This window comes from Mercenaria mercenaria, chromosome 12, assembly GCF_021730395.1.
Source record: "Mercenaria mercenaria strain notata chromosome 12, MADL_Memer_1, whole genome shotgun sequence".
In the NCBI taxonomy this organism is placed as follows: domain Eukaryota; kingdom Metazoa; phylum Mollusca; class Bivalvia; order Venerida; family Veneridae; genus Mercenaria; species Mercenaria mercenaria.
This window is the reverse complement of record NC_069372.1, coordinates 53,674,833-53,700,226: the sequence shown is the minus strand read 5'-3', so window position 1 is coordinate 53,700,226 and position 25,394 is coordinate 53,674,833. Positions and strand designations below refer to the sequence as shown.

At 33.9% G+C, this 25,394-nt stretch overlaps 2 protein-coding genes across 2 annotated transcripts in view; both read left to right on the top strand.

Moving 5' to 3' along the window:
* Window positions 1-9,830, top strand: part of LOC123535082 (type-2 ice-structuring protein-like) — a 31,511-nt gene extending 21,681 nt beyond the window's left edge. Inside the window, exons 2-5 of the mRNA XM_053520093.1 lie at window positions 2,485-2,751; window positions 2,998-3,085; window positions 5,472-5,599; window positions 5,888-9,830. Coding sequence (XP_053376068.1) covers window positions 2,742-2,751; window positions 2,998-3,085; window positions 5,472-5,599; window positions 5,888-6,129 — 468 coding nt within the window. The 5' untranslated portion in view covers window positions 2,485-2,741 and the 3' untranslated portion in view covers window positions 6,130-9,830. The remainder of the gene's footprint in view (window positions 1-2,484; window positions 2,752-2,997; window positions 3,086-5,471; window positions 5,600-5,887) is intronic.
* Window position 9,831: 1 nt separating this feature from the next.
* Window positions 9,832-15,154, top strand: LOC123535061 (protein unc-93 homolog A-like). Its single transcript, XM_045317591.2, has 3 exons — window positions 9,832-11,074; window positions 11,357-11,624; window positions 13,460-15,154. The coding sequence occupies exons 1-3, from the start codon at window positions 10,127-10,129 to the stop codon at window positions 13,690-13,692; spliced, it is 1,449 nt and encodes a 482-aa protein (XP_045173526.1). The 5' UTR covers window positions 9,832-10,126; the 3' UTR covers window positions 13,693-15,154.
* Window positions 15,155-25,394: the final 10,240 nt, after the last annotated feature.

Here is a 25,394-nt window from a genome sequence, read left to right as displayed (position 1 = left end):
AAAACTGATGGTTCGAGACCATCAATTGTTTTCCCATAGACTTCATATATAACATTATGGCGTGTAAGGCCTTCCATAAATCGACCCAAGTATATGTAATCACATTTTTTTTCAAGAGCTATCTTAGTTACACCATAATATCGGACGGAAGTAATACTTTATTTAAGTAGTTTTCATGTGAATGAGATGACCCCCTGTTTACATCGCCGGCATAGCGGGAGAAATACGTTTGATAAAACTTCATTTCATTACACATAAAATGAAGCAAATTGTGTCAAATTGTATAATAAGATACTGTAAATGCAGTAAAAGTTAAATCACTTCTTGGGTTTGTTTACATGACTGACCAACCATATCGGACAAACATTACCTTATTCCCAAGAAGTTCCGTGTACTTTTTTGAAATTGGTGGTCTCTGACCAGACATCGATAAGATGATGTCGTGACAAGCTACGTTATAGCCGGAACAACTGATACGTATTAGACCTTGCTGCATGGTTATAGGCTATGCGAAAAAGTGAAAGCGGGATCAGCCAATAATCTATTCATTTGATATTCGTCTTTTAAAACTCTTAAATTCACTTTCACCGAGTTTCAATGCGTAGAATGCGGTATTTCGTTTCATAATTTCGAAGAATAATATCTCGGTATGAGTGTTTGTTCGATATGTCACCTAGATGTTGTTACTCTAAAACAAAGCGTTCTTATATTGAGCCATAGTTTTTAACAACGGCCTGTTTCAGAAATGCTTTGACATTTTCTATAAGCAAACAGCGTAATCTAAAAATAGATACGGTTACATTGTCCGCAAAGAGACTGCCAAATCACCCTGAGAAGTACTTGATATAATACATATGTTTTATTTCTCACGAGGTAATTACAACCATATTTTTGTTCTTTTGGTACACGCAAACTTCTTTATGAATTCCATTAAGACGCACAAAAAAGAAAAAGAAGCATGTAGATATATTAAAAACAAATAATCAATTGTGTTGGTTCTTAAAAAAAAACCATTACATGTATGATTTTATGACCGAATCCGACTGACAAACGTCTTGCACACACTATCTTGGCACAAACATAACCATGACGAAGTTTTTACTGACAGCATGTATTGCTTTTTGCGTACTGATGACTTTAATGAAAGGTAAGCATTATTTCTATGAATTAATTTTACTTTTAGAATGATAAGCAAGTACTTTAGAAATTAATAATGCTGTAGTATTCTATTATACTTGACTTTATTGAGGCAATACAAATACTTTATTTTATGCTAACTAATGTAATACTGTATTCTATCAGTTAAATATTTTCATATCTCATCGCTCACACTGTGAAAATATGAAATCTATATTTCCACACTGTGAGAGATATGAGCTCCGCCCCCTCATACATTGTGTATGAATTTTAAATTATTTGCTTAAAACAGGATGAAAATTATAGTCGCTTTTTGTTCTTTATAGTATATTTCTCGATTCAAATTATTTTACTTAAAGAGAATTTCATACCAATATGCAGCAAAATATAAAACAAAATGGAACTTTATGTTGCATGCGTCTTTATAACGTCACAGCACGTCTGACGTCATGTCTGTTTACGCGCGTCTGTTTCCCGCGCTGTGATTAAAACAGTTGCAAAATGCATTTCTCAACGTTATTAAGCATAAAATAAAAAGAAAATTTGTTTGTTTTTCGTGAGTATGGAATATATCTCACCTCGAAGTGAGAAAATTTTCACATTTTCACATTTTCACTCTATTTCTCACTTCTCAGTGTTAGAGATATATTCCATATTCACTCAAAACAAACAAATATCCTCTATTTATACTAATTTAAAATGAGAAATATTAAAGATTTGATAGACTAAATACATACTGAAGATAAGTTATCATATTAAAGTTATATCCTTAATAAAAGCGTTCAAAGTGGAAGGGTTTTTAATTACTGGGAAAGGGATGGGATGTCGCCCGTTTCATTCAATTTTAATCAAAGGGGAATAATTCGGTAAAACGACATCCTATCGTACAAAATGTTAAATATGTGCATCAGTATAGGCGTGGCACTGATCATGCATTTCTCATTCAGATTGCAATATTAGTGTAGGAGATATATGTTACCATGCCCATTTTTAATATATGAACAGGACAAGTGAATGACCACTTTGGAATTGCTATTTAAATATGAGAACCGAGAACTCAAGTAAAAAAGTCTACAAATTAAATTTTCACTTCAATAAATAGAATATTACACTATTGATGCAAATGATTATATAAATTCCAAATTTTTTGTCATATTTTCTTCCAATGGACGCCATTTTTCTCTCTCTCTTTTTTTTTTTTTTTTTTTTTTTTTTTTTGCTGTACAAGTAGTTTATATCTTATACAATAGAAAGAAACGATAAGAATACGGGCATACATGGTTCTTAGTTAGAGTTAGATTAATTACTTAGATTTAAGACTCATTCAGAATTCTCTTTCGACTACAGACAATATCTCGACTGCACAAGTTTACTCAGATTTTGCGACGAGGGTGACAGAAATTGACGACTACAGAAGCACTTCCGGTGCTCTGGGCGAGCTTTTTGCACGGGGTGTGACTGAATGCGCAAGGGAGTGCAGACAGATTGCTGAATGCATTTCTTTCTTCTACAACAAACAAACAAGACTGTGTCAACTTCATGATATTGTGTTTGTAGACCACGGACCAAGTCTAACATATGTCTATAAGACGCACCATTACAAAATGAATAGAGGTAAGACTGACAAAAAATAACTGTCTGTCGATTTAGGCTGGGAATACTGATTCCCAGATTTAGATAGGCATATATCTATAAAATTTATCATTTCTTCTGTATCTGCAGGATTCATAAGTTAGATACATTTGAAGCCATGGAGTTCTTTAATTAAGTAAGACTTCACTCAAAATAGTCTAAACGACACAGAATAAGTACAAAGCAAGTTTGATTTAAGTCTATGTAAAAAAAACTATATGATTTCAGTGGTGCCAAATTTCACATGTCCATTAGCCCCGCCAGATGCTGGTTATAACACAGCAGTGTTGTCAGATAACTCCGTCTTTACATACAGGTATTCTAATTACAATTCTTTTTTCCTCCTCTTTCTTCTTTGTCCCTCTTCTTTTTTCTTTTACAATGTTAGCAAACTTGGGACCCAATGATATTAAACTAAGTTTGGAGACCAGTCTTAGAATCTGAACTTGCCATTAGTCAGCTTTTAAAATGTCCCCAGAAAAAAACAGTCAGATGCTATAGAGCTTTTGGACTGGTCTCCACAAACTCATACAATGCAGCTGAAATTTAACAACCTCCGGATAGGAATATTGTCAAACAACCATTCTCTACTGTACCGATAAGACCACACCGATGTGGGTTATAGCCTCACTGTAGACGTTGAATTCTTCATGTGAGGAAGTCATCCACCTTGCTTACGGAAGGTCGGTGGTTCTACCCAGGTGCCCGCCCGTGATGAAATAATGCACAGAGGGGCACATGGGTCCTTCCTCTACCATCAAAGCTGGAAAGTCACAATAGGACCAATAATTATGTCGGTGCGACCTTAACTTCCCGCCCCCAACAAGCACACACGCGCGCACGCACACGCACACACGCACACGCACACGCGCACGCGCACGCACACGCACACACACACACACACACACACACACACAAGGGAGAGTAACACAATAGGACCAATAATTGTGTCGGTGCGACCTAAACCCCCCCCCCCCCCACACACACACACACACTCCCAGCACACACACACACAAACATAAACACACACACACAGAGGGAGAGTAACACTGTGTATGAAAGTTTGGAGTTAAGTGCTAATGCCTACTTGCGAATGATTTTCCTTCTGCAAAATCGATTTTGTACAAGATAAAAATCTATATTCGTTAAGAATTTTTATCAAGAAGTAAAACACTTTCTAAAACTGTCACTGTGAGAATGTTTATTTCCTTCACAAGCACATGGTTCTTTCTTCATTCAAAGCTCTTTATTATGTCACTAAAATTTCAATTTAGACACTGCGGGTTCTTTAGTTTAAACAATTATTATTATTTTCGTTTTTATTTTTATTTTTTCCTCTTTACTATTGATTTAAGAATCATTTTAGATTGGTGGACTAGTTTATCTGTTAGACCGTATTTATGAATATACTCTAGTACAGTTGTACAGAGATATATTGAGCTTGATTCAAAGATTATTTTGATGATTCTGTTTTACAGAAGCTGGGCCAAATTTGTAACACTTTTAACTGAATTAAGGAAGATATTTGTACTTAAAACGGCGGAGAACAGACCGTGTTACTAATTTGTTCATCAATTCCTTTACAGTAATTCTGAACGAACGTTCTGATATTTTTTTTTCTAAAATGTAGAATTTAGTTTAACCCAGGCTTTTCAAAACTTTAAAGTATATTTAGATAGTTCGGCAAATAAAAAAGATATGATTCTTGATTTTTGCTAGACTGATCTGAAAAATTTGGAACTCACAAAAGTTTTCATAATAATCACAATTTTGTTGACATTTTCGCAAAAAAAGTGTCTACCATGTACATATAAATGGGACTTCTCAAACATACATTTTATGATATGGTGAAATACTGATTTTAAGACTTTATTTAGAATTATTTAACGTGTCAAATTGATTAGTATCATATTATATCTTTAGAAAGATATATAGTAACATATCCATCTTAATAAATTTTCCCACGGATTGCCTTTCAAGCTTGATTCTGTGTTATTCTGATAAATGACGTTACATCATTACTCCGGTTTGTCAAACGTGCAGAATTACCTTAAAAGGTTAATTATAGAAATTCGGGCAAAAATATGCAAACTTCTCATAAAAAGACCCTATTTTTCCTTTCTTAGCCCATGTGCGAGTAAACCGGGCGCCAAGAGGACACAATATTTCACTCATGGAATGTTTTTTAAAAAAATAAGACACTCCACGCTTGTACTCGCATGTTTTCAAGATTTTGTTACATGAAAACGAAAGTAGGGTGTTTATACTGTGGACCGGTTTCTGAAAGGGGCAATATGAGGGTGCTTGACATAGTTGACTTGACTTTCATAACAAGATAGTCGCACCATTTTTATCTTTTCGTTCCTTCTTTTGGATGTCTTGTGGAAAATAGGTCTGTGACTGAATGAATATTTAAAAAGTAGACCCAAAGAAATCTAAAGTGATTGAATTTTATCTGGGAAATTTCTTTTATTGCTATATATAACCGTTATCTTGCTTGCCAACAAAGGATCTCCGAATAGATTCAGTCCTTAAGTGCCCTGTAGTAAAAGGGACACTGTCTGGTTGTTTCTCAGGTCCTTCATGGAATCCAATCAGTGTTCCTTTTTTAATTGTTCCAACTATAGTGCCGCTGAAGCCGGAGTTACGGGTCTTGAGGGATCTTTTTAGTTTTCTTCATTAGACATAAATTTCTTTTTCAGAATAGTATGGACTCTTGCGGATAAGGTCACAGCGGAGACGGCCTGTGTGACTGACGGTGCTGGACTGGTTAAAGTCCTGTCATTGACAAAAATGCAAACACTAGTTAATCTGTTTACTACATGTCCAGGTGAGAATAAAAACTGATCATTCTTGCACGGCGTTGATATGATACCTTAAGCACAAATGTCCATCCCATTGAGACAATGCTAAGATTCCGCATTCTGGCCGTGTTGGATTAAGATCAAGGCCATTGCTTAATAGGCAAACTCCCTACTCCATAGTAATCCATCACCCCTTTGATTTTCATTAATACTTAGTAACTGATGTCAATGAGAGGAAGTGCCGTAACTCTATTATTAATAATTGTTTTGTTTTATCTCCCCTGAATCTATATTTGTGTATTTCTTTTTTTTAGGTTACGTGTATGCAGGCGACTATTGGATAGACGGAAGCAACATAAATGCGGCTGACTTCTTCGACATCGCTGAGTGGTCGACATCTGACAGTGAACCTTTACCGACAACTGATCAGTTCTGGGCTCCGGAACGTCCGTTGGATCCAGATATACACCACTGTGTTGCCCTTTGGGCGGCTGACGACTACCAATGGGCTAACCTTCCTTGTACATACACTAATTACTATATTTGCGAAAAATGAAAAAAAAAGACTGTCAGAGATATATATTCCAGACCAAGAAAAAATGTTTCACAGACGTTTTCATCAGTATAACATCCATAACATCCGTCAAACATAAAGTGTGTCACTTTGTATAACGGTGTTGTTGGGAGAGCGAAAGAACTTTATCTTCTTCTTTATTCATACTCAATTAGACCTCTATCACTCTCATCCCTGGATATATTCAAATGTAAACGTTCCATCATCCAAAGCAGCAATCATTGATACAATGATTATAGTTAAACAAGGAGTACGGATCGTGTTATTGTAACGGTTTTCAAAGACATTCCTTCTTCTTTATCTGTTGTGTGCTTTGCACACAATAGATGAATTATTTTAGTATCCAGAGGTCTGTTTCATAAAAGTTATAGGTTTCATTCCAAGGTAAGTTCTCTCCAAAGTACAGCTTTTTGCAAAACATGTTATAAAATGAATTGACTTAAAAGATTTTCATAAAACGTCTTTTACCTACAGTCGAATCATGACCTGAGTAGCCGCATGAAACAGGCTTCTAGAGTCTAATCTACCGTACCCCACCAACTCATACTTCTATAACTATTTTTTCTACATGGAATTTGTTAAATATAAATAACTGTTCACATAGTTTGATCATATCATCATTGTTACGATATTTACGATAAAAATAACTGGTGGCATTTGTCTTTAGTGCCATTATTTCCAAAGCTCATGAACACAAAACAGTGTTGCAATCTGAAATGTAAACTGTGATGCTAGGTATCGCAAAACATTACAGACCGGTAATTCCAGCGTTCTTAAAATCGGGTCTGATATTGTATGTTTTGCATTGTGCTTATTTGTATAAATCTGTAAGTTACATTTTTGTAAAACAAAAATACTTCCTACATGCTAACACGTTTTTCTATTCAAAATAGTTATTAACATAAAATGTATATAAAACATGTTAAAATGATAAAGTTCTAAAGAAAAATGTCATTGAATCCGTCATCAGGTATGCAGGAGAGGTCACCAATGACCATTGTTGTCCGAGTTTTAATTGGGTTGTCTCCCTTAGAATGATTATATTAACCTTTTGCCTGCTGGCGGCAAATATTTCTGCCTTTGCGACCAGTGCAGACCAAGATCAGCCTGCACATCCGTGCAGGCTGATCATGGTCTGCACTGTTCGCTATTCAGTACCTAATTTTTCAGCAAACACCCCTTCAATAAATAAATGGTATTGCCCATATTGAACGATGGACCAGTCCATTTTAGAAATTCAGCAGGGTAAGGGTTAAATTCTGATTTTTTTCTGAAATGTATACTTTATCAGCTGCAGCGAACTTAAGTCAGGCACACGAACCATCCTACCCCTGTCAACTATCAGTCAAAGACTTTTAACATGAGCACAGGTTTTATCATGTTTTATAAGTACCAAGTGTTGCCGTGGAAAAAAGGGGTGTCCTCAACCAAAGTTTGTGTGGGTTTTCTGCACACATTTACAAATATATTTATTTTTTACAAACAAAAGATTGCAAAAATGTTTATTAAAACTTACAATGGTCTATTCTAAATATGGTTGTTTGAAAATCTACTATGTAAACTTGTATGATTTTGTTACCTGTGTAGGTTTGTAACCTGTGTTGATTTGTTACCTGTGTGGATTTGTTACCTGTGTGGTTTTGTTATCTGTATCAATTTGATGTCTGTATCATTTTGTTGCCTGAATGATTGTGTTCTTTGTATGATCTTTTTGCCTGTATGGTTTTGTTGCATGTGCCATTTTGTTACATTTGTGATTGTGTTGCCTGTATGATTTTGTTGCCTGTGTATGATTCTGTTACCTGTATGATCTTGTTGCCTGTATGATGTTTTCGTCTGTATGGTTTTCTTGCATGTATGATTTTGTTGAAATTTTGTTGCGTAGGTGATTTTGATACCTCTATGATTTTGTTGCCTGTACGCTTTGTTGCATGTATGGTTTTGTTACTTGTATGAAGTTGTTGCCTCTATGAGTTTGTTATCTGTATGGTTTTGTTGCCTGTATGGTTTTCTTACATGTATGACTTTGTTGCCTGTATAATTTTGTTGCCTGTGTATGATTCTGTTACCTGTATGATCTTGTTGCCTGTATGACGTTTTCGTCTGTATGATTTTCTTGCATGTATGATTTTGTTGAAATTTTATTGCGTAGGTGATTTTGATACCTCTATGATTTTGTTGCCTGTACGCTTTGTTGCATGTATGGTTTTGTTAATTGTATGAACTTGTTGCCTCTATGAGTTTGTAATCTGTATGGTTTTGTTGCATGTATGGTTTTGTTACATGTGCGATTTTGATACGTGAGTAATTTTGTTACTTGTATGACTTTGCTGCCTGTATGATTTTGTTGCCTGTACGCTTTGTTGCATGCGTGATTTGTTACCTGTATGATCTTGATTTTTGCCTGTATGATTTTGTTGCCTGTATGAGTTTTTTGCATGTGTGATTCTGTTACCTGTATGATCTCGTCACCTCTATGATTTTGTTACCTGTATGGCAGTTTGCCTGTATGACTTTGTTACATGTGTGATTTTGTTGAGATATTGTTTATAATATTATGGAGATGAAATTCACCAGAGCACTCGAATTGATGCCCAGTTTGTAAAATTTCATCCTCCTTTAATGCTGTACCATAATATACTCTCTTTTTCGGATAAACACTATTTGTAATCCCGTATGCAATTAGTAGACTTTAATTTCCATATACTAGAATTTGTGGATTTTTAAGATTCTGTTTTTCAGTTTTGCCGCATTTGTTCTCCTACCACCGGAATGCACCTGCCATTGCACATGACTTTCGTTTTGATAACTGTTATCTTGGGCTGGACAATAATTCGACACATTGTTTTATTCGGGACATTTATGTGTGAGTGATAACATTCTGATTATGGGTAGATATGCTAGGGTCATCGGGACAGACTGGACATTTATGGTGTACCAAACGGCACAATATTAATATTTTGTTCATATACAGCGAAGTTGTCTAGCTAATTGTAAAACTGACTGAAACGAAGTCTTTATTCACCATGTATGCTATCATATTGGGCTTACAGAAAAAATAAAGCTATTTTCATGTAAAGTTTCAAACTTTTATTTATTAGAATGACTACATTTGCATATATGTACAATTAAATCAAATGCTTATTTATCTGAACTGATAAGGCCCAGGAAAACAGGAAAATAATGCATACCGCTTAGACTGTTCTTAAAATTAAATTTTAACACTTCTAAGATTTTCTTTTTATGTAAACAAAGAAGGCTTTTACCCTGTATTGTCTTGTCGATTAAAACACGTTTCGCAAAATGACCTAATTTTGGCTATTCCAGTTTACTTTCACAATTCACGCCTAAAAAGGATTCCAGATTAGTATCCCCTCCTGGTGTTATTCGAACATGTTAGAATATAAAAAGAATTTAGTTTTGCGTGCTTTGTTGGCAAATATAAAACATATTTTTTTTCGTTCAGTTGCGTCGTAATTAATCACTCAGACCTTCGTGATTAGATTGCTACGCATCTGAACTCAAAACCGTGCTTTATTTGCCAACAAAGCACGGAAAACTTAAACCTATTTCCCAAATAAATCACGAATGTCAGCCTTTGGTACATGTATAATCTTTACTGTTATACTCTCAATGTCTCAGCGATTTTCAGCCTGAAATAAACTAATATAAAATTATGGCAAATATAGTTCACCATACTTAGCTATTATTGTGTGATCTAAACAATAGAAGTACATGCAATGAAATATATTAAAATAACCTTTATAATAGAAAACAACTGTTATATTGCATATTTTGATAACTGATATTCTGGATTCGTTTGATTAAAGGAATTGTCTACAGAAAAAGGTGAACTTTATTGTCCCTTCAGTCTTTTGAGCGAAAACGCTTGATAGTTAGTGAACATTATTCGTTTGATTAATGTTAAAATCTGAAACTGCCTGAAGTTATAATAACAGAAAGCCGTTAAGTTCCAAACATGGATCTTTTTGACGAGAAAGGGACGAATTCCGGCATTAATCTGGATCACATAGCAGATCCTAACAGTGTTTTGAACGACGCAGATTATAAAGATGCTGTTAGCAGAAAGAAACGACTACGGCTGAACCTGATTTGGTTGTGCCTCATATGGATATTTACGTTTACGGCCTACTCCGGACTGCAAAATCTAGAAGCGAGTTTGGTACCGGGTATTGGAGTTTATTCTCTCGCCGCCATTACCGGAGGTGGACTAATTTCTTGTATTTTTGCGCCTGCCATCATTGGGAAAATTGGTGCAAAAGGGGCATTAATTGCTTCTTGGATATGTCTCGCAATATTTGTCGCATCAAATTATTACCCCAAAATCTATGTTTTGCTGCCAGGTGCGGCAATAGAAGGGCTTTCAACGGGACTAATGTGGACCGCGCAGGGAGCGTTTCTCACAACGATTGCCGTAGAGTATAGTAATCTTATACATGAACCATTAGAAGCTGTTCTAAGTAGGTTTTTCGGAATCTTTTGTATGGCCTTTCAAAGTACTCAGGTATGGGGTAACGTAATATCGTCGGCTGTTCTAAAAGAAGAATTTCCTACTAAAAATTCCTCCGCCAACAACAGTCTGCCTCCGCCACCCTCATTTTGTGGAGCAGACGACTGCCCTTGGGACAAACTTGGCGGGAATGGCACTCGACCAGTCGACAGTATTCCACAATGGCGAGTCTATACACTGATCAGTATATATTTAGGATTTACCATCATAGGACTTATAATAACAGTTTTCTTGATGAAACCGTTAAAATCAGAAGGTCCAAATGAAGTAAATGTAGGTAAACAACTTTTGGCAACCTTACGTCTGCTTGTGACAGACATCAAAATGTTACTGCTGGTTCCAATGAGTATATGGACAGGGATGGAACAAGCTGTCTTGTTCGCAGAGTTCACGAGGGTAAGTCTGGATTTTTTATTACAAAAACAGAACAAAATACCTGTAACCAGTAATTCAGCGGGTGCTATTAATTCACCAAAAGCGGTTACCACAGTTCCCTGGGAAATCATGTTGATTCTTTAAAAAATGATCAATATCTAACACAATTTGAATGTTTCTTGTTACGACTGTGTATAACTTTCTTTATATCAAAACAAAAGCTATATTTGTTTTATCAATGTTCATAGCTTCTAGTTTAAAATATGATCAAATCTTATCTGTACAATGTGATTCTATTTGCAGTCATACGTTGCCTGTGAGCTCGGTATCAGCTATGTCGGCTGGACAATGATCTGTTTTGGAGTCGTGAACACACTTAGTTCCCCTCTATCCGGGCTCCTTGGAAAGTATCTCGGGCGGATACCTTTGTGCTGGATAGCTACACTCGTTAATTTAGGGGTGTTAGCTCTTATGAAATTCTGGACCCCATCTAGAAACGAAATTTACGTATTTTTCATAATACCTGGGCTTTGGGGCCTTGCTGATGCGATCTGGCAGACACAAAGTGGAGGTAGGCTTTAGTATTTGTACGGTTTTCTGAAAATCTTGATATATTGCAAGGTATCTTCTTTTTGTCTTCATCTTTGCTAATTTTGACATATTTAAATGAACATTTGACACATTGTTTAATAATTAGTTCAGTTAAGTTAAGTAAATCATAACAACGATAACAGTTCTACGTAAATTCACTGAGTCATAACAGCTGCAAAAAGGTAACCCAAAATATCTCAAAATGAGTGCAGCTGTACGGCAAATAGTGCCATCAGTGGGATTAAACAACTTTGAGGTCAACATTACACTCTTAAGGGGATAGAATATACTCTTATCCTTACGTCGGATATTATTCAGCATGTAAGCATCAGTAGATTAAATATGCTCAAATTTTTAGGGTGGCCCAACTCATGTGGCGTTTGGATATCGTACACGCGGAGATAATGTCCCGTATCAGGTAGCACTTTGCCTATATTTTCCTTATTACTTGACGGATTTTCATAATGTAAAGAGCGTCGAAGAAGAAAGTGTGTACGTTATCTACACAGTTAGTCCACGAAAAGCAGTTGGGCGAAGTGTTCGAAAAAGTACTAAGAACTGGTGGCAGGTGGTTTGTGCGAAGGAAAGCAACTAGTTTGCTGTCTTCAATGCACTTTATTGTATTTAAATCCGTCAAGTAATAAGGAAAATATAGGCAGAATTGTACCTGAATCGAGACGTTTTCTCCGTCACGTGGGTTGGCCATCCTGAACTATGCAGCGACATGGCGGTGCAGTATTAATCCACGAGTTGAAAGTTTATCATGTTGATTTTTATTGATAGAATACTAAACTTTTGCTTGTTTGACTGGTCTGTCTAATTTGAAAGTTATCGACGTAATGTACTTTTTGACGCCACGTTATCCATTAATGTGGTGTCGTTAGTGACGTCACCATCTGGTGTCGTTAGTGACGTCGCCATCTGAATTTGCATGTTGATATTTAAAGGATTGACCTGATGTTCCATTTCAACTAAACGGAGTGAAAAATCAGTATATATTAATTTGAATTTCATCAAGCCGATATGTTCAAAGTGTACTGCTGTCATTTGGGATTTACTAGGCTAATCATGTGACTTTTGGTTTAAAGGTTAATTATTATTGTAACCATTACGGCTAAACGAGTTTACTTCTGTGTGTTTTATTTCAATAAAATAATCATTAAACAGTGTGTCCAGATTTCATTAAAAACTGTTAAAATTTGGAAGAAATAAAAACAAAACAAGTGTGGAGTTAGAAAAGTTGTGAACCGCCATGATTAAAGGAAGCAGTCGAACCGAATTGTGATTTTTATAGTTTTAAATCAAAACTCACATTGTAGGCCCTATACAAGTATAAATTTTTACAAAAACGTTAATGAAGATTTTGATATATTTTCACTGAGATGAATACATAATTCTTAAATGCTTGGAAATTACCAAGACGTCGTTATTCTATTAACTTAAAGGGTCTTTTCTTAGCAACATATATCCTTTTTAAAGTATGTTGTATGGCGACAAAAGATGTGATTCCAGTTTTGTATACGTATGGTCAGTTATATATTTGATTGTAGAGTCTGAAATGATAAATATTGAAGATGCTGATATATATTAAAGTATTAGAGGCAGATAAAGTGACAAAAACTGGACTGACGTAATTCGAAAGTTAAAAACTGGTTTATGTATCGAACAATGATCGCATTATCATTGATTTATTATACGTACATGCCATATGTCCGCTTGGACTATTCAGTTATGATTTTCATACTCTGATACTCATATTCTTTATCACATTGTTGCCACCTGAAGAACTTCAATATCCTTTTCAATAAATTTCAGCCATGGTTGGTGCCATATTCTCAACAAACCAGGAACCAGCCTACGCCAATCTCCGTTTATTCCAAGCTTCCGGTTTTACGATGGCATACCTCTACAGCAACTCATTCTGCGAATACATCAAACTTTATATAGCCGGCGCATTTGTCGTATTTGCAACGCTCTTACAGACGGTGGTCGAAATTATCGTGCGAAGGAGTGACAGTAAAATGATAGAAACAAACGTTCCGTATTAGATTATTTTTTATTGAGAAAACAAATAGCGCATGGTGATACACTCTTATTGATAAATCTTTGCAAAGTCGCCGTTCTTCGGCTTTTGATTCAGTTAAACATTTACTAAATAAAATCATCCTTTGTTTCATGTAAGGAATGACCATTTTAGAGCACTTTTACTCATCTTTAGAGAACATCTCATTTTCTACAAACGCTTTCCATGATAATTCTATCCCAGATAGACGAAAATAAGAAAGAAAACAAGGCACTATACACTTCCTTTCTGGTAATCTGACACTTTACAATAGACACATACTGGCATTTTTTCGTACATGAAAAACTTACTTTCGATTCCGACGAATACATTTTACCGTCGTTGAAATATAAACACTAAAACTGTCTGCATACTGCATTTTACCAGTGAAAACCCGTGCTTCACGAAAATGCGCAAGAACTGAATATCTGTTTACTGGGAACTACTTTCAAGGAACACTTTTAACCGAAATAATGACATTATTCCTACAGAAACAGATTGTAAGGAACGACAACTCTTATAAAATAGTACCAAAAGTTTGACACATACAATAGTTTACAGCATCTGACTATGACTAATAACGTTGAGCAAATGCTAAGAAATAAATATGTAGAGGTTTAGTTCAAACTATATTTGCTACTTTATGCTGATGACACAGTTATTTTAGCCAGATCAGCTGAGCAGCTTCAGTCAGCTTTGAATGCAATGTCTGTGTATTGTACTTTATGGAGTTTAAGTGTAAATGCCAGTAAGACGAAAATTGTAATCTTTTGGAAGAACTAGTCTAAGAGAGCGCTTAGAAATGTTCCGGGTTTTCACTTTGAACATACATGTAATGTTTTAGGAAGTTGCAGATCATTTTTCTTATCTTGGTGTGCAATTTCCCTTTAATGGTAATTCGGTCGAACTAAATCAGCAATGTTTGCTGTTATAACAAAATGAAGGAAACTGTGTTTACCTATAGATAAGCATTTTTTGTTTTCGACCCCATTTAATGGGTTAAAGAAGAAAAAACAGACCTTCGCAGCATTTATTGATTTTAAAAAAGCGTACGACTGCATAGATCGGTCAATTCTCTGGGATAAATTAGTTAAGTTGGGTATTAATTGTAAAATGTTACAAGCAGTAAAGTCACTTTACGACAATGTTAGCTCTTGTATCAGGTTAAACGGATTTTCATCAGACTGGTTTGACGTAAATATATATAGGTTTAAGACAAGGCTGTATTTTATCACCTGCTCTGTTTAATTGTTTTATTAATGAACTAGGAATTAAAATCAAGGCATTAGGCCTTGGTTTAGAACTTGACAATGGTGAAATGCTTTCAATTTTATTGTATGCAGATGACATTGTGCTTCTTGCTAATAATGAAAAAGATCTTCAAACAATGCTTAATACCTTGAGTGAATGGTGTATTATTAATAATATGAAAATTAATGCAAAGAAAAGTAATATTATACACTTTAGACGTAATTCAGTCCCTAGGTCTCAGTTTGTTTTTAAATGTGGTCAAGAATGTATTGATGTAACAGATAAATATGTTTATCTAGGTCTAGTGTTAGAAGAACACTTAGATTATAATGTTACAGCTAAATTTGTGTCACAGGCAGCGGGCAGAGCTTTAGGGTTGTTGATAGCAAAATTTAAAGCTTTAGGTGGAATGCCTTTTGAAGTTTTTACTAAATTGTATGACAGCCTTGTGTGGCCAGTTATTGCTTATGGGGCAGCTATTTGGGGAACAAGAATTGTTTCTTGCATTGAAGCTATTCAGAACCGTGCTATGCGTTTTTTCATAGGGACTGGAAGGTATACTCCTAATAAGGCAGTAGCAGGTGACATGGGTTGGACACCAGCTTTTATAAGACAACTAAGATGTATTGCTATTACATGGTGTAGATTTTCAGAGATGCATACGTCTCGTTTGAATAAAATTGTTTTTAATTATGGTTTACGACATGCAGGAGGTTGCTGTAAAAATTGGCATCACAGAGTAAAAGAACTGTTTATTCGGTATAACTGTGTAGATTTTTTGAACGGTGAACGTCATAGTAAAAGATATAATATTAACAGTGGATGTTACAAATTAAGAACATATCGTACTTTTAAAATCAGTTTTGAAACAGAGTTGTATGTTAAATTAAATATACCACACAAACATAGGTCTGCATTATCAAAATTTAGGTGTGGGGTTGCCCCGATCAGGCTTGAAACTGGCAGATATGAAAGGCTTGAAGTTAACCAGAGAATATGTCCAGTGTGTAGGTTAGGAGTGGAAGATGAAAAGCATGTCTTGTTAATTTGCAATCATTATGAATCTATAAGAAAAGATTTATTTGAAAAAGCAGTATCTATTAATGGTCAGTTTCAGAACCTATCAGATGATAATAAGTTGAGTTTCATTCTGTCTAGCCCAGATATGATAAAATTGACAGCAAAATCCTGCTTTCTTATTCTTAAAAAAACGTGCTGAATATGTATATACAGTATAATCGCTACCTTAAAAATAACGAATGAGCAAAAGTTAGCCGGGGTTGTCTCTTCTTTTAAAGGTTTTTTTTTATGTTTTTATGGGGCGTTTTCTGTTTATTGTAAGTACACAATTATAGACTATATTAGCTTCTACTTGATATGAAACATTATTGTTTCAAAGCTAATTGTGTATATAGAGACTGTTCCTCCTTTCTCTCTCTCTTCAAGCTTGAATGTATGAAACATTTTGGTATTATTTAATTCAAGTGTTTCAAATATTCAAGTTGTGATGTCTCTGGACAGCCGGTGATATATTAAGATTGACTGTTCAAGAAAGTAGAGCTATTGTACTTGCCTCAATTACAGGGGCTTTAAAGGTTTTATTTTAGATATTCATGGAGCTGCAGTGTGGTTATCTTTTACTGAAAAGTTAACTTTATCATTTTTTTGTTGTTATCAGGGGAAGTAAATCACCTGTAACTTCTTCATTTGAATTATGAAAGTTACTTCCCTTGCCTCAGTCATAATTTATACTAACGAAAGTTGAGCATTCTGTTCTACAGATTCTCCTTTTTTCTTTTGATTGGTAACCTCACTCTGTAATATATCTACAGTATTGCAGATAATGTAGTCATATTTGGTAATTTAAGTGTATATAGTTTGAGAGGATGGTGCTAATCAGTTTATGCCAGATCTGATCAGGGGTAATAATTGATATTTTACATCCATTCTTTAAGCTGTGCATTTTTGTGCCAATTTTGCTAATCACTTTTTATGTAAATTTCTTATGGCAGTTTTTAGGCTTGCTCGGGTTAGATAGTTAAGTCAGGATTAGCACCATCAGCTCAAGTTTTTAAACTTAATTACTGGAGCAATTGTATATCATAGTTTTACTAATTATGTGAATATTGATAGTCTCTTATAATTCTGCTGAAGAATGGTCTTGCAAATTTTTTAAAGTGTATAAACTATGTTTTTTTTTATGATTGTATAATGTATGCAAGAATGAGACTTTAATAAAGAATATATATATAATGTATGGATCAGAAGTGTGGGGAATTGAAAATTTACGTTGTTACAGTAAGTTTTAATTGAAATATTTAAAACTTATTTTGAATATGAAACAGCCCACGCCGAATTATGTGTTGAGTTAGGTGTTTTACCACTCTCACTACAAATCAAAAACAGAATTCTTAGTTTTTGGAGTAAAAGTTTAAACTCTAAAGAAGGTAAAATATGTTTGACATTGTATTAAAGGGGACTTTGTGTTTGTAAAATATTTTAAAGTTCTACCACCAACTGATCTTGCAACTTTCATTATTAATGAACAGCAATTGTAAAGATTATCAATACTTTGTAAAAAAAAAAAGTTCCTGTTAGCCTGTGAATTACTCATATTCTATTTGTTTGACCGGGTAGTGTTGCGTTTTCCATGTTTTGGTCGGTCTGGGTTAGTTTTTATGCTTTGGGAATGGACCTTATGTTTGTTGTTAATTTTGGTAGGCCAGTTTGGCTGAGGATGGAATACACAACATTTTCTGGTCAATAATGGGTATTGTCTTATCCTCCACATTAGAAAAACTTATTTGGTTGTATCACAGTTGTCTTGCCATCTGGTATTCCTATGTTACTCACATCATGCATATTATATCAATGATATTCAACAGCTAAATTCCGTTTAAAAACATCATGTCAAACTAAAGTCTTCTTTCATCAAGGGACAATACCCTGTATTTACCGTTGATAAGACAAATTAGATATGCGAGTTTCTCCCCTTATCTACCCGTAAGGTAACATAACGTATCTTATCACCAATCATTCTCATTCATCAGATGTTCGACATGGTACCCGAGACGAACCGGAGAACCATGGTAGAGCTCTGGTATGCGAGAATGCTCAACAATAAACAGTGTTGTCATTATCATCCATAAAAGAATACGAAGGACGGAATGGGAGTCCGTATATTTAATGCAAGAATTTTATTGGATAAAATATTTTCATGATCACCTCAAATATGAACAGAATAAATAACCAACCTCATTAAAACATAGCTATGATGTAAATATAGTCATATAAATTAAAATCATAAAATCATTTTCAGCAGTGATATGTGAATGAAATTTTAATTGAAAACATTCAGATTGTGAATTAAAAATATACAGATAAGATAATTTTTATTCATCAACAGCTTTTAAAACTCGATTTGTAACATTTAGTGTTACAATAACATTTTGCTTCTAGGCTTTTTTTCGATGCGGAGATGCCTGGTTATTAAATGAAAGTTTATATTTGAGTACAAGCTATGAAATGGACTAAGGCAGTCTGACATATTGTGGAAACTTTTACTTGCAGCAATTAAAAACACATGTATTTACAATATGTAACAGTACAGAAAGAAATGACAATTTAAGACACCAGTCAAATAATTAAGTTCTATTTTTAGGTTTATCTGACCGCTATCTCATTTGCATTTGCTTAGTTAATTAAGTATAATATGTTGCGCAACAGAACATCTGGTTGTATATTAGTACAGATAGCGCACACTGCATGCAGTTATGTAAATTCGCATTTCTGTGATCAAAAGTATTCATAAAAATTTCCAAAAAAAATAACGTTATAGGATAGATTTTTAGTATAGAAATATGATGATTTATTAAAGAATCTAGTTAATTTTCTTTCATTTCTTTTCATCATAAAGCTTTTCTTTTTATAACTGACCCTTAAACAGGCGCGGATACCTGCTGTGTTTACAGAGGTTTTATGGTATGATCATGCTGACAGCTACTATACTTAACACTTTGCTATTAATCAGAAACACATTACACGCTTATATATGTAAATACTAAGCAAAAAGTCAACCTGCTATATGCTATTTTATTTTAAAAGCAATATTACTGTAATACTAAAATCCATTTTGAATTAAAAGATATCAAGTTAAAAGATATATCATATCAGTCCATCGTTCACATTTAGACTTAAAATAGTTTTGACAATTATTTGTTCGACTGTAAGCTTCGTAAACATGATAATAAAATTAAGTACTCGAATCTGTGTGTCAGTAGTATATTTTATATACTTCCAGTAGTGCTAAATTTATCTATCAGTCAATTATATCATATAGCAGTCTTGTAATACATATAATAACAATAAAAATAATACAGTCTTATGTTCATATAGCTGTGATTTATTCTGTTATGCATTAATCTGATTCTTATGAATAACTATGGAAGCGAAAACTCTGTAAAAGCCGATAAGAATTCTGATATTTTTTTTCTGAACTGAATCTCAAAAGTTATACTATTTTTATTTCGCAGGCACTAATATCTCACTTATTTCACTTTTACAAAAATGCAACCGATATATTCTGTCAGTCACAGTGTAGCGCGGATGTTAAATTAACAAAACTGTGATTATTGACATTTACATGTAACAATCTGTTACATCTAAAACCCCGAGTATTTTATTGACACGTGGTTGCGACAATTTACATTTTTGACCGCAACAATGACACGTGGCTTTGACATTGATCGCAATACACAGTAATATTTGACTTTAGTTTTTTTTTTACATAAAATAAACGATATGTAACGCAAAATGTGATAAAGGCAATATTTTATCTTTTATTTTTAAACAATCAGTCAAAAAACTTAAGCTATACAATTGAATTCCAGCTATGATAATTCTAACATCTTTGCCTCTACTACGGAACACTTCAAGCAAGGCAGAGACTCTTATCAGAACATAACTCGGACATTTTGGGCAGAGTGGCTAATATGCAATTTTAGCCGTTTTTAAATACAAATGGAAGCAAGATGCTATTGAATTACTTTAAATATTTTTGTATCATCGTTCTCTTTGTTTGTTATACTTTCACGTCATAACAGTGATAAAATTTGTTTCAGAGGACAAACAGTATTAAATGTCCTTTAAAGTTAGCGAAAGACGTGGTCTGCTTGCATTTTATATAGGTTACATAGGGAAATACTATGGTTGATTTCAAATGAAATTGGAAGCAAGAAGAAACAGTGTTACATTAATAAAAAATACACCAGTGGAAAGATAAGAAAATGAATTTTATGGTAGGAACAGTGATAAATTTAAATATCAAAGCAGGAAATAAGAATGGTCAAAACAAAATTTAATCCTTCTATATTTCAATGTAAATCAGAGGTCTGTCTGATATCAGAAAGTCTCTGCGGCGGCTGTTCTCGCACCCCGCTGCGGATAGCTTGATAAGACGCCTAAGAAGAAAAAAGTTGGGTATGGCATCCATAAATTAAATCTAATGTACGCATGTTTTTAAACGGAATTTAGCTGTTGAATATTACTTATATAATATACATGATGTGAATATACTCTTTCTTAAGGGATATGTCTTCGAATCACTTGCCTCTCACTGATGTCGGTTCGAAACACCGCTTGGTATGTTAAATTCTTCATTTTATGAAGCCATCCATCTGACTTACGGAAGTTCCTTGCCCGTTTGTGATGAAATACTGCTCGGGTTAGCATCTGGGGTGTTCCTCAACCATTAAAATCTGGAAAAGGCGCCATATGACCTTAACTGGGGTGACTATAACCTTCCCCCTGTCGGAAAAAAACAGAAGTTGAACATAGAAAACCAAATCATAATGTTAACTATCTAACAGGCCGTTAAATTAATGAAGCAGTATGCACAGTACTTGGTTATATTAAGTTTGGACGAAATAATATGTTTTCACAATATAAAAACTCTTCTATTGAGCATGATTTAAAACTTTTAAAATATGTTTAAAAACGAACAGATAAATCTGATCAGCAGATAATGGTAATGAAAAGAAACAGTCTAAAATACTTGGTATAGCTGTGTGATAAATGTATTAGGGGAAAGTTGATCGTCCTGGGTGTTTAAAAAAATGAGAATTACCTCCCATGGCGCATTTAGATTGATGCGGGGAAGAGATTAAGCTGTAAAATCTGTTGAGAGTTGTTTGTCCTATCTGACAAATTAAGATGGCAGATTAGATGGTCTTATTGCAATAAATGATTTTGTCTACAAGCTATAAACCACCCATGTAGTTATTTGTTACAAATATATAGTTTGTTTTGCCATGTGTGTGGCTTTTGCAACGTTAAAATAAAGTTTTTTTTCTGTCATTTAGTGATAATCTGTAGAACAAAACCGAGTGTGAACGAAAATATCAGAAATATATCGACATAATTATATTGAATCAACCCTTTGTAAAATAGGAGTATTTCAACCATATATCTGCAAAGTTTACAAAATATAAAAACTAAAAATTTCCGTATGTAAATAACGATGGTTTAGTTGTTCTACACGATTTGAATTTAGCACAGATCTCGGCATAAAATGCAGTTTTTTAACATGGGAGAAAAAAACCTTGTTCGTTTTAATAAATGGTGTAACAAAAAATAATAACTTGAAAAAAAAACGTGACAAAATAATGCTTATATTTTTATTTCGACAAATTAATTTCAGTGTTGTAAAAGGAGACTCTCTCCCTCCCTCTCTCTCTCTCAGAATAAATTATACCCTACATTTTTCACTAGGTTATACCTATCAATTAACCTGTTGTTACAAACTCGCAGTAGCTAAAACCTAATAAAAGTACTGACTTAGATAATCTTAAGACAATATTAAAATGCCCTTGAGAAGTGTGTAATGTTACAAGTATTCGCTTCATTCACAAACAACTTTTTACAATTACCTTCATAAATTTCATGATGTAAATATGTTGATGTTACTTTGATAGTACCAAGGTCACATTTCACTGAACGTTTTTCCCAGTCATAATATGTTGCTTACATTCGTGCAACTTGCGGCAATATTATTTATTCAATGAATGAGGTTTTCAAGGTTTTATTCAAATTTTTTAATTATCTTGCGGTTGCTGAATCAGGAAGTTAAATATGTCTGTCAAAGTTTTTCTCAGGCAATTGTCATGTATGTTATAATGTCGACCTAAATGAGAAAAAAGACGTATCTTCCTAAATATTGTTAACTGCAATGATCGGAAGAATTTTTTCGTCCACTCTCCAAATTTTATTTAGTTGATACCCAAATAACGCTACAATACTATAAGATCAGTCTGGACTAATACTATAGTACACTGTACTAGAAGCTTACATTAAAATGTAATCGATGCTGAAGAAAAACTCATGGAAACAACTATACTAGTCACGGTAATACTAAAAATTGTATGTCCATTCTCCATTAAAATTTGTTTATAATATGCTATGAATGTATTTATTTTAGTATGTCATGTTCATTGTATATGTTTATATGTAAACGTCTCATGGACCGTATGGTCCAATGTTGTTGTTGTTTTTTTTGAAATAAAACTTCAAAACTTCAAACTACAATATACTTCCCGCATATTTTTTTTTAAAAAAACCAACACTATCTGTACTTCATCTAGTAAAATAAATAAATTACCATTAATATTTGTTTAGCAGATCTGCCAGATGTTTACAAGTGTCGTGATACACGTCTCTGTCTCTGCCTAGGCCGTACAACCAATCAGATTTTGTTTTTAAGCATACACCTGAATAGCCTAGAGTGCCTGTTAATGCATAGATCCGACATCGTCAATCAAACCAATAATGTTGGCCAATAAGATAATGCGTTATCCATCGATCCGTTATCTTTGTTGCTAAGGCGCCATTGTGTCTCACAAGCTTATCGTAACTAAGTACCAGCAGATAGACTGGCATCAGTCGTTAGAGTCATTGAATGTAAAGCACCTGGCCATAAAATCAATCCTCTCTGATACCACTTTCTAAAAAAATTTACAATATCTCTTGCCTCTGTCTCTAACGTGTTGAGATGAGCCTAGAGAGAAAATGTTTTTCTGAGAAAATAATTTAGTGTCAGTATAAAGAAATTAATATTATTACAGACTATTTGATCTCAACAGACTTTGTAAGTCTAACCAGCAGACTGTAAAGTTCTAAATAAAACAGTACTCTTGTAGGTTCTCTTCACAGACCTGTGTGAAAGATGCTTTACATATAAAATGTTAATCTGACATTGAGAAAGAAGTGACCACATGTAATAAAATATTGAGAAAACCCATTTATCAGGTTTATAATTTCAAAATAATACAGCTATTTTTCATTTTGATTTTTAGACAGGTGTCACAGGATTTTTTCATTTGACGTTGTACACGAAAAAAGGAAAATGTAAACGCCGATCTGCACATTTCAGCCATACTCTACAGAATTTGCATAAGAATTTTAATGCTAAATGTCCGTGAACTGAATTTTTGTTTTTCTCCTTAAGAATATCAGAAGTAATGCTGATTGCGTTATTCATTTTTCTTGCCTGATTTAATGTGGCAGATGGTACGTCAACCAACTGCAATGAAAAAAAAGAGTATTATGAAAATGATGTTTTATTTATAAAATATCACCATTTCAAAAATATGAAATTTCGCAAAGGTATGATTTTATTAATTTTACTATCAGACCCCATTTGTAAAAGTCAACAGCACATTATGAATGATACTTTCAGAAACGAGTGAACACAATCTATAAGAGTACGGACGTGTAGAGTTTGATAATATGGGCCGCACCGTGAGAAAACCAACATTGTGCATTTGCGACCCGCATGGATCTAGACCAGCCTGCGCATCCGCGCAGTCTGGTCAGGATCCATGCTGTTCGCTAACGGTTTCTCTAATTACAATAGGCTCTGTATCCATGCTAGTCGCAAATGCACTATGTTGGTTTTGTCATGGAGTTGTTAAATATCGCCCGAGTATTTAAACACTTTTTAAACAGGACACGTCAGTGGCATTATATTTGTTGTTGTTGTCGCTGTCGTTTTCTTTCATCGCATCGTTTTTACTAGTAGTTTGTAAATTCTAGATTTTGTCACCTTTCAACAAATTTTGAAGTGGTAAAAATGAGTATATTAACATGATGTTGTTGTCTGATTTTGTTGATTTTTGATATGTTATCAATGACATATAGCTATGAGCATACGCTCAATTTCAAACGTGTACTTTAAGCAATATTTAAGACATTGGCAAAATAACAAATGACAAATTAACTGTTTTGTTCAGTATATATTTATTTCAAGCTTGTACAGTTCTGGCGCTCAGATTGTTGTAAAATTTTTATTATAAAAGCGAAGAACAGAACACTCTACACTCGTGTATGAGACGCAGTGGGACTAACACTGTTTGTTATGATTATGAGAAATGTTTAACTTTAACTGTCCGGAAAAGTTAATTGTAACAATAAGCTGCCTGTAAACGTATATATAGTAGGATTGTTTACTGGATATAGACGTAAAGATGATGAATAAAAACATGTATATTCTTCACAGACATACCTTTATTAATTTTTGATTTATTATATAACAACAAAACATTTGCATGAATAGGTAATACCCGTATAAATATCTTCAATTTGCATTGTATTTGACAAAACAAACTTAATCATGGTATACTGGCGAATAGAGGTCCGCGTATTTTACCACAGATAAACTGTGGAAGTTGACACAAATAAATATAAAGAGTACATAAATAAATTATCTACTAGTATTTACAAATAGCACAATAAAAATATAAACTTACATTTAAGTCGTAACCAGGACTCTTAGAAAACCTAATAGCGACTGTTACTAATTTTCTGTAATTTTTCCGTTCCGTTACGGAAAAAAACCCACTTGTACTTCAATATTGTATATATCACATTCCACTTAGATTCACTTGTTCTAAAAGTAGTCCCGTTTTCACATTTTCTCCATAGTTAAATAAGGTATATATAAAATAACATATCATTATCATTTCCAAATTTCCAGGGAAGCACGCAAAAAATGAAATACCGAAAATTGTATTTCAAGGATAAAAATGAATGTGCAGACAAATTCCTGTGCGAATCTTGGTAGCCTATATTAAATATTTTCATTTTTCAAATTTACAAGTGCTGACATGTTTAGACAGGTACCATCTAAAATGGAGTGAACTCACATTTGTTTAAAAATGGTTGAAATTTATAAAATAAAATTTATAACGCGTAAAGCGTAAATAAAATTAACAGTTGACGATAGATCCAAAACTATGCATCTTAATATTTTCAATTCAAAAAGTTTTTACTTTTGTATTAATAAATTTTACAGCCATTCTCTGGGTTATTTAAATGATTTATAAGATCACTACACCGTATACCAAAATCATTGTTACGGAAGGAGGGAAAGAAACAGCTTCTTTA

Bases quoted from the DNA above. Each gene is read 5' to 3' on its own strand.
- LOC123535061 (XM_045317591.2), top strand. From the start codon at position 10,127: ATGGATCTTTTTGACGAGAAAGGGACGAATTCCGGCATTAATCTGGAT. The intron at 11,075-11,356 runs GTAAGTCTGGAT...TTCTATTTGCAG, and splicing joins TGTTCGCAGAGTTCACGAGG to TCATACGTTGCCTGTGAGCT. The intron at 11,625-13,459 runs GTAGGCTTTAGT...AATAAATTTCAG, and splicing joins CTGGCAGACACAAAGTGGAG to CCATGGTTGGTGCCATATTC.